The 10000-nt window shown below is 43.7% G+C and overlaps 2 protein-coding genes across 2 annotated transcripts in view; both read right to left on the bottom strand.

Moving 5' to 3' along the window:
• LOC125040475 (uncharacterized protein DDB_G0271670-like) overlaps positions 1-389 on the bottom strand; it is a 1378-nt gene extending 989 nt beyond the window's left edge. The window contains exon 1 of the mRNA XM_047635027.1: positions 386-389. Within this exon, the coding sequence (XP_047490983.1) occupies positions 386-389 (4 nt within the window). The remainder of the gene's footprint in view (positions 1-385) is intronic.
• Positions 390-1080: 691 nt separating this feature from the next.
• On the bottom strand, positions 1081-9087 carry LOC125040473 (probable GPI-anchored adhesin-like protein PGA55). Its single transcript, XM_047635026.1, has 11 exons — positions 7102-9087; positions 5972-6082; positions 5217-5219; positions 4991-5065; positions 4254-4473; positions 2533-2732; positions 2299-2369; positions 2047-2239; positions 1813-1937; positions 1366-1597; positions 1081-1220 (listed from the first exon to the last, which is right to left on the bottom strand). The coding sequence occupies exons 1-11, from the start codon at positions 8906-8908 to the stop codon at positions 1081-1083; spliced, it is 3177 nt and encodes a 1058-aa protein (XP_047490982.1). The 5' UTR covers positions 8909-9087.
• Between the last annotated feature and the right edge of the window lie 913 nt (positions 9088-10000).

Below are 10000 nucleotides of genomic sequence, written 5' to 3'. Positions count from 1 at the left end.
ATTGTACTTGTTAGGTTATTACTTGTGTATATTGTGTGTAAGTTTTATGTCTATTTGTCTGTATGTATAATGCAGGTTTTAACTAAACGTTGAAAAGAGATTTGAAAAATAACCCCAAGTATTTATTTGTACAATGTACTGTAAGTATTTTAATGTCACAAAAATAATTCACTTCCTATCAAAACTTAAAGAATATTACTAGTTTAATAGTAACAGATTATGCATATATAAAAGATATTGCCGCAGTTTATAATGGTGATACTGCACACGAGGGGAGGTGCGTACAAAGTGGTTCTCAGGCGGATTGTCCGTTTATTAAATGTTTTGTCTATTTAAACCTTCATCTATAAAATGAACGTCGATATTTACACGTTAATTAATGCACTCATGATCATATTGCATTACAGTGAAGATATCGATGTTTATGCTAGAGGTGAAAGCTTCAGTCAACAATTTATTTAATAAACGCACTTGACCTGCGAACGCGTGATGAATACGCAAACCCTCTCACACGTAACTGCCACTCGAGTACAAATATTATTGTGCGTGATTTTAAAATCTGTAATGTCTAGCTTTTTTTCAGGCACCTAATTGATCAAGCAAAGTATTTCAATGACATATAGTGATACAGTGCATTCTATTGTGCTTGTTATGTCTTACAACTATGCTTGAACTGCATGTTAGTGAGTCAGTATATTGGAATTTTATGGGACCTTATTGCATAATTAGTGATATTTTTTGCATATTTTGTGTGATATTATTTGCATAGTGTGTGATATTATTGCATATTGTGTGATCGTATTGCATCTTTCGTGATTTTATTGCATATAAAAATCTAAAGTGATTTTATTGTGTATGATGTGATATTATAACACTTTGTGTAATAGCATTGCATATAATGTGATCTCATTGCATACTGAAATTTGCGTGATCTTATGGCACAATCTGATGCCACAGTGCAATTCTGTGTGATTTAAATGGTGACCTTCAGCGTGCTCCAGCGTGGTCTAATAAAGAACAGGGTCTTACAACTACTGCTGCTTGAGGAACTAGTACTACTGCTTGAGAAACTCCTACTGTTCAAGGAGCTGCTACTGCTAGAGGACCTGCTACTGCTTGACGAATTGCTACTTCTTGAGGAACTGCTACTGCTTGAAGAGCAACTACTGCTTCGGGAACTGCTACTGCTCGAGGAGCTACTGCTACTTGAGCAGCTGCTACTTCTCAAGGAACTGCTACTGCTCAAGAAACTGCTACTGCTCGAGGAGCTGCTACTGCTCGAGGAGCTGCTACTGCTCGAAGAGCTGCTACTGCTTGAGGAGCTGCTACTGCTCGAGGAGCTGCTACTGCTTGAGGAACTGCTACTGCTTGAGGAGCTGCTAATGCTTGAGCTACAACTGCTCGAGGAGCTGCTGCTACTTGAGGAGCTGCTACTGCTTGAGGAACTGCTACTACTTGAGGAACTGCTACTGCTTGAGGAGCTGCTGCTACTTGAGGAGCTGCTACTACTTGAGGAACTGCTACTGCTCGAAGAGCTGCTACTGCTCGAGGAGCTGCTACTGCTCGAGGAGCTGCTACTGCTTGAGGAGCTGCTACTGCTCGAGGAGCTGCTACTGCACGAGGAGCTGCTACTGCTCGAAGAGCTGCTACTGCTCGAGGAGCTGCTACTGCTCGAGGAACTGCTACTGCTTGAGAAGCTGCTACTGCTCGAGGAGCTCCTACTGCTCGAGGAGCTGCTACTGCTTGAGGAGCTGCTACTGCTCGAGGAGCTGCTACTGCTCGAGGAGCTGCTGCTGCTTGAGGAGCTGCTACTGCTTGAGGAACTGCTGCTACTTGAGGAACTGCTACTGGTTGAGGAGCTGCTGCTACTTGAGGAGCTGCTACTACTTGAGGAGCTCCTACTGCTCGAGGCGCTGCTACTGCTCGAGGAGCTGCTACTGCTCGAGGAGCTGCTGCTGCTTGAGGAGCTGCTACTGCTTGAGGAACTGCTGCTACTTGAGGAGCTGCTACTGCTTGAGGAACTGCTGCTACTTGAGGAACTGCTACTGCTTGAGGAGCTGCTGCTACTTGAGGAACTGCTACTACTTGAGGAGCTCCTACTGCTCATGGAGCTGCTGCTACTTGATGAGCTCCTACTGCTCGAGGAGCTGCTACTGCTTGAGGAGCTTCTACTGCTCGAGGAGCAGCTACTGCTCGAGGAACTGCTACTGCTCGAGGAGCTGCTACTGCTCGAGGAGCTCTTACTCCTCGAGGAGCTGCTACTGTTTGAGGAGCTGCTACTGCTTGAGGAGCTGCTACTGCTTGAGGAGCTGCTCCTGATCGAAGAGCTGCTACTGCTCGAGAAGGTGCTACTGCTCGAGGAGCTGCTTCTGCTTGAGGAGCTGCTACTGCTTGAGGAGCTGCTACTGCTCGAGGAGCTGCTACTGCTCGAAGAGCTGCTACTGCTCGAGGAGCTGCTACTGCTCGAGGAGCTGCTACTGCTTGAGGAGCTGCTACTGCTCGAGGAGCTGCTACTGCTCGAGGAGCTGCTACTGCTCGAGGAGCTGCTGCTGATTGAGGAGCTGCTACTGCTTGAGGAACTGCTGCTTCTTGAGGAGCTACTACTGCTTGAGGAACTGCTGCTACTTAAGGAACTGCTACTGCTTGAGGAGCTGCTGCTACTTGAGGAGCTGCTACTACTTGAGGAGCTCCTGCTGCTACTTGATGAGCTCCTACTACTCGAGGAGCTGCTACTGCTTGAGGAGCTGCTACTGCTTGAGGAGCTGCTACTGCTCGAGGAGCTGCTACTGCTTGAGGAGCTGCTACTACTTGAGGAGCTCCTACTGCTCGAGGAGCTGCTACTGCTCGAGAAGCTGCTACTGCTCGAGGAGCTGCTACTACTTAAGGAGGTCCTACTGCTCGAGGAGCTGCTACTGCCCAAGGAGCTGCTACTGCTTGAGGAGCTCCTACTGCTCGAGGAGCTGCTACTACTTGAGGAACTGCTACTGCTTGAGGAGCTGCTACTGCTCGAGGAGCTGCTACTGCTCGAGGAGCTGCTACTGCTCGAGGAGCTGCTACTGCTCGAGGAGCTGCTACTGCTCGAGGAGCTGCTACTGCTCGAGGAGCTGCTACTGCTCGAGGAGCTGCTACTGCTCGAGGAGCTGCTACTGCTTGAGGAACTGCTAATGCTTGAGGAACTGCTGCTGCTTGAGGAGCTGCTACTGCTTGAGGAGCTGCTACTGCTTGATGAGCTGCTACTGCTCGATGAGCTGCTACTGCTCGAGGAGCTGCTACTGCTCGAGGAGCTGCTACTGCTCGAGGAGCTGCTACTGCTCGAGGAGCTGCTACTGCTCGAGGAGCTGCTACTGCTCGAGGAGCTGCTACTGCTCGAGGAGCTGCTACTGCTTGAGGAACTGCTACTGCTTGAGGAGCTGCTACTGCTTGAGGAGCTGCTACTGCTCGAGGAGCTGCTACTGCTTGAGGAACTACTGCTGCTTGAGGAACTACTGCTGCTTGAGGAACTGCTACTGCCTGAGGAACTGCTAATGCTTGAGGAGCTGCTACTGTTTGAGGAACTGCTACTGCTTGAGGAGCTGCTACTGCTTGAGGAGCTGCTACTGCTTGAGGAGCTGCTACTGTTTGAGGAACTACTGCTGCTTGAGGAACTACTGCTGCTTGAGGAACTGCTACTGCTCGAGGAGCTGCTACTGCTTGAGGAGCTGCTACTGCTCGAGGAGCTGCTACTGCTTGAGGAACTACTGCTGCTTGAGGAACTACTGCTGCTTGAGGAGCTGCTACTGCTTGAGGAACTACTGCTGCTTGAGGAACTACTGCTGCTTGAGGAGCTGCTACTGCTTGATGAGCTGCTACTGCTTGAGGAGCTGCTACTGCTCGAGGAGCTGCTACTGCTCGAGGAGCTGCTACTGCTTGAGGAGCTGCTACTGCTCGAAGAGCTGCTACTGCTCGAGGAGCTGCTACTGCTTGAGGAACTGCTACTGCTTGAGGAGCTGCTACTGCTTGAGGAGCTGCTACTGCTTGAGGAGCTGCTACTGCTTGAGGAGCTGCTACTGCTTGAGGAACTGCTACTGCTTGAGGAGCTGCTACTGCTTGAGGAGCTGCTACTGCTTGAGGAACTGCTACTGCTTGACGAGCTGCTACAGCTTGAGGAACTGCTACTGCTTGAGGAGCTGCTACTACTTGAAGAGCTGCTGCTGCTTGAGGAGCTGCTACTGCTTGAGGAGCTTCTACTGCTTGAGGAGCTGCTACTGCTTGACGAGCTGCTGCTGCTTGATGAGCTGCTACTGCTTGAGCAGCTGCTGCTGCTTGAGGAGCTGCTACTGCTTGAGCAGCTACTGCTGCTTGGGGAGCTGCTACTGCTTGATGAGCTGTTACTGCTTGAGAAACTGCTACTGCTTGAGGAGCTACAACTGCTTGAGCAGCTACTACTGCTCGAGGATCTACTGCTACTTGAGGAGTTGCTATTGCTTGAGGAACCTAAAATATTGTCACGTTTCTCTTTCAGTAAGATACAAAGTTTGACGATATGCTATCCTGTGATGTATATTTCATATACTTAACCTATGAGTAAGATGGAATAATGATGATAATGATAAAATATGATAGGGATAATGTGTATATATACAGAATATATATATATATACATATTATATAAATACATATATTTACATATACATATGTACACTCACACACACACACGCACACACACACACACACACACACACACACACACACACACACACATATATATATATATATATATATATATATATATATATATATATATATAATTGTGTGTGTGTGGGTGTGTATGTCTGTGTGTGTGTGTGTGTGTGTGTGTGTGTGCATATATATATATATATATATATATATATATATATATATATATATATCATTCCTCTGTGCTTTAACTGATATTTTTCTGGTGGTTCAGCGCATTTCATTGAAATAGCTAATTTCCTCTTACTACTACTACTGCTACTTGAAGAGCTACTGCTGCTGCTGCTTGACGAACTGCTGCTACTTGAAGAACTACTGCTACTTGAGGAACTACTACTGCTCGAGGAACCTAGAATAATTGACATATTTCTCTTTCAGTGAGGCGATACACACATCATTACTAATCAGGATAAAAACGAAAAAAAAAATCAGAATGTGGGGACAGGCTCCTGTGACCTATATCAAATAATGGCCCATTGTATCTTGTGCTTCTAGGTTACCCTCTGTGTGCAAGGAATGGCAGGGGTTACCGTTCCAAATTGACAGTGCGGGATTTGAACTCGGGGCAACATCATCAGTATTTTGGAGAGGTGCAACAGTGCTCATTTGTCAGATGTCCAGAGGTAACCTTATTTTGTTCATTGCGGTCCGCATGTCAGGTTCTCGACGGCACTTTTAGTTCTATTTGCTGGTATTGATTCCACATTGATCTGACGAGGTGCTTTGTTTTTGGGGTAAAAGTTTGATGTCCACATATACTAGCTTTAGGGTTGACAGTTCTATAGCAAACATAAGTGTCTTCCTTTTAAATGCCAATAGTGGAATCTTCTCATCATAAGGTGCCACTTAAAGTAATGAAATACAATAAAACCGAACCGAGTTTGTGTGTGGACATGCATACATGCATGTATTGTGCTTATACATACACGTATTTATGAAAATGTTTACAGTGTATGTGTGTGTGTAAAGGCATATAACCATATAATGGTATGGGTGGAAGATATGCAGATAATGACGAATGGTTTTCATGTACTACAAAGAACTAGAACTCCATTGAACTTTTGAACACCTGTCTCTTGCCGTGTCGTACAACAAATAATAAAATAAGGTAAAAATACGACGTTGTATTTCAATCCAAAGACGTGCAACCTAACACATGGGAAAAGCAACTTGGAACTCCCGACAGCAAAGGCTGTATGTCGTCGTTGGCTTATACCACAGCAAAATTTGGGGTGAGAAAATGAACAGTACTTACTGCTGGAACTGCTGCTGCTTGAGGAACTACTGCTGCTTGAGGAACTACTGCTGCTTGAAGAACTGCTGCTGCTTGATGAACTGCTGCTGCTTGAAGAACTGCTGCTGCTTGCTGAAAAGCCCCGGTTACAAGTTTAGCTTATAGATTTGTTTCGATGGCAAAGTATGGAGCTTTGAGTATTTGGATATTCCTGTAAAAAGTGTCCATCTAGCATATGTCGACAGAACAGCAGTTACAGTTGTCTACAGTTGTTGCTCTCGCAAACATCTACAACTACTTTCAAAACTAGAAAATGCCCCAAACTTTTATGAAGGAAAAGTTAGCCTCGGAGAAAAGCATGACATGCAAAGCAGAGATAAGGAAAAAATACTACATAGACTGGTAGGCAGTTAAAAGCTATACCTTGGTGCAAAAGATATTAAAGCCTTTGTGATAAGAGACAAAGATAAAATGTGATTGAAAGTACCCAAGAACTGTAGATCAGAGATTTCTGTTATTGCTTCTTAATCCTTTCAGTGATACGCTCTGAAATCATATGCCCCCCCTGTGTGATACGTAACTTCTATATCTTTTATATAAAACTTGGAGTCGTTTTGAACATTACATCTTATAGCTCATGTGCACACAATTAATTGCAATTAGAATATTCATAATGAATTCATTATTTTCGTAAGTTATACGTATGCCTGGCTGTCTCGTTTTTGTAGTTTCGGCTACAATAATCTCCCTACATACATTTATATACATAGTATACCATATAAAACATATACAAATAAACATGCATACATACAAATACATTTTATAATACACACACACACACATATATGTAATATATTCCGAAATGCTTGTAGACCTGTTGAGATTGTGCTAAGTGTAGCGCCTATCTGAGAATTGATGTCGTTATCATACTGCTTTTTTTATGTATATTTTCAAATTTACTAGAAATATAAATAAAAAATAAAGAACTTAATGATATTCCCCATAGCAAGGGCTTTACCCATTCACAGCCATAAGTATTAAAAATGAATTGCGCTAGGGGTGTAACAAGGGGCGGGCATCAACGGCGTCCGTATCACTGGAAGGCTTAATAACACAAAGTCTTCACAAAAATCATCATAGCTAATACTTACACGAGCTGCTTGAACTTGAACTGCTTGAACTAGAACTGCTGGAACTGGAGCTGCTTGAGCTAGAACTACTAGAACTTGAACTGCTGGAACTGCTTGAGCTAGAACTGCTGGAACTAGAGCTGCTTGAACTTGAACTGCTCGAGCTAGAACTGCTTGAGCTGGAACTGCTTGAACTAGAACTGCTGGAACTAGAGCTGCTTGAACTTGAACTGCTGGAACTAGAACTGCTTGAGCTGGAACTGCTTGAACTAGAACTGCTTGAACTAGAACTACTTGAACTTGAACTGCTTGAACTAGAACTGCTTGAGCTGGAACTACTCGAGCTGGAACTACTTGAACTAGAACTGCTTGAACTAGAACTGCTTGAACTAGAACTACTTGAACTTGAACTGCTTGAACTAGAACTGCTTGAGCTGGAACTGCTCGAGCTGGAACTGCTTGAACTAGAACTGCTTGAACTAGAACTGCTTGAACTAGAGCTGCTTGAGCTGGAACTGCTCGAGCTGGAACTGCTTGAACTAGAACTACTTGAACTTGAACTGCTTGAACTAGAACTGCTTGAACTTGAACTGCTTGAACTAGAACTACTTGAACTAGAACTGCTGGAACTAGAACTGCTCGAGCTGGAACTGCTTGAACTAGAACTGCTTGAACTAGAACTGCTTGAGCTGGAACTGCTCGAGCTGGAACTACTGGAACTAGAACTGCTCGAGCTGGAACTGCTTGAACTAGAACTGCTTGAACTAGAACTGCTTGAACTAGAACTGCTTGAGCTGGAACTGCTTGAACTAGAACTGCTTGAGCTGGAACTGCTTGAACTAGAACTACTTGAACTTGAACTGCTTGAACTAGAACTGCTTGAACTAGAACTGCTTGAACTAGAACTGCTTGAACTAGAACTGCTTGAGCTGGAACTGCTTGAACTAGAGCTGCTTGAACTAGAACTGCTTGAGCTGGAACTGCTTGAACTAGAGCTGCTTGAACTTGAACTGCTTGAACTAGAACTGCTTGAACTAGAACTGCTTGAGCTGGAACTGCTTGAACTAGAGCTGCTTGAACTAGAACTGCTTGAGCTGGAACTGCTTGAACTAGAGCTGCTTGAACTAGAACTGCTTGAGCTGGAACTGCTTGAACTAGAGCTGCTTGAACTTGAACTGCTTGAACTAGAACTGCTGGTGCTGGAGCTGCTTGAACTAGAACTGCTTGAAGAGGATGAATATGACTCACTGGAACTGCTTGAACTGGAACTTGATGATGAACTTGAAGAACTTGAACTGCTGCTGCTGCTAGACTCACACAGGCAGTCTAGGCTGCTACTGAAGCTACTACTACTACTTGGTTCACAAAGACAGTCTAGGCTGCTACTGAAACTACTGCTGCTACTTGGTTCACAAAGGCAATCCAAGCTGCTGCTGAAGCTGCTGCTACTGAATGGTTCACAAAGGCAGTCAGGCTCATATGAGGAAGATGAGCTTGAGTCTTCACACAGACAGTCTATACCTGAGGAACTGCTGCTGCTGCTCTCTTCACACAGACAGTCAATCGGTTCGGTGGCAATGGCTGCTGAGGAGGAATGGCAGTAACAGTCTTCCTCCATTGATGATGATGAGAAACAATAACAATCCTCAGAAAAGGACGAGAAGACATTCGTAGATGACGGCATGTTCGAAGGAGATACGTGCGCATTTCTGCAATTTCCGATCATGCTATCCCAACTCTCAGGCCACCAGGGTGCAGGGAACACGTCATCACAGGAGAAGCCCGTGGAAGAGCTTGAAGTCAATGTTGTTGACATCCCGTTCCTCATGTCATTATCCCAGTTCTTCTTTCCTGCTCGCTTGCAGTCAAGGTTGACAAGGGAACCCGTGACTTGTGGGGAAATTGAGTATCGGAGTTTTGCAACACAGCGGAGTGGTGGTCCATTATCTACACTCTTGTAAAAGACGACATCATCTTCGTGGACAGGCTGTAAGGATGGAAAAGAAGAAGTAATTGTTAAGGATGTTTGGTGAGCTGCATAATAGTGAAATTGATAGAAGTAATGATACTACTAATGTCAAATAAAATCATGTGAATATTGTGAATATTGTTTAAATATTTTACAAACTAGTTTCATCCAAGCTTTCCACTAACATAAAAAACATTACAGTGTGAAAGGGACTGAAATCTAAACCATTACAGATTACCAAACATTTTTAATAAATAAGTAGCTGCATTTGTCCAGCAAATTTCATTTCATAAAGTGTGCTGCCTACAACACATAACTGCATTATTTGTGTATGGATTTTACTACATAGATTTGTATTTATGTATTTGTATTTACTAAAATGTAGACATGATTTATAGCTACTTCCTTTTTGTCATACTTCATCAACATTAATCATATTAAAATGTTGTTATTTTTTATTCATTAGGATAACCAAGGGTGTAAAATTCATTCATACGTGACTCTATCAAAAGACATAGGGCTTCTTCTGTACGCGCCACAAAAGTTAATCCAGTATCAAAGTTTAATCCAGATCTCTAATGCGCATGCGCAATGGCAGTGTCCAGGATTAACTTTTAATTCCCTTCTGGACCAAGCTTAACTTTTGAACTTTAATCCTGCACATGCGCAGAACGAGCTAGTTAATCCCACCAATCATGAGTTGATACGTCATGACGTCATCAACTCCATAGGAAAGATGGAATTAAGAGTTGCCATTAATATTTATAATAAGTAATAACGAAACAAATTTTGGCATTTTCAAGTCAAAGATGCATGAGAAAATGCATTAATTCATCTTTTCGTAAGTTTGCACACAGAAAATGCAATGTTACTTCCAAGTTGGAAAAACATTTCCAACTTATGCAATATATTAACAGAATAAAAAAGAAGTTTTTAATAACATCACACTTG

The sequence above is a fragment of the Penaeus chinensis genome, chromosome 29 (genome assembly GCF_019202785.1).
Source record: "Penaeus chinensis breed Huanghai No. 1 chromosome 29, ASM1920278v2, whole genome shotgun sequence".
Lineage (NCBI taxonomy): Eukaryota > Metazoa > Arthropoda > Malacostraca > Decapoda > Penaeidae > Penaeus > Penaeus chinensis.
Note: the sequence above shows the minus strand (reverse complement) of the source record. Positions and strands in the feature narration are given on the sequence as shown.

What these genes read in the sequence shown, in the direction of transcription:
- LOC125040473 (XM_047635026.1), bottom strand. Translation starts at nt 8,908, where the DNA reads ATGAGGAACGGGATGTCAACAACATTGACTTCAAGCTCTTCCACGGGC. An exon ending in TTCGTCAAGCAGCAGCAGCA is followed by an intron (nt 4,474 to 4,990) that starts GTAGCTCTTCAA and finishes ACAATATTTTAG; the next exon opens with GTTCCTCAAGCAATAGCAAC. An exon ending in TCATCAAGCAGCAGCAGCTC is followed by an intron (nt 2,733 to 4,253) that starts GTCAAGCAGTAG and finishes CTCCTCAAGCAG; the next exon opens with TAGCAGCTCCTCGAGTAGTA.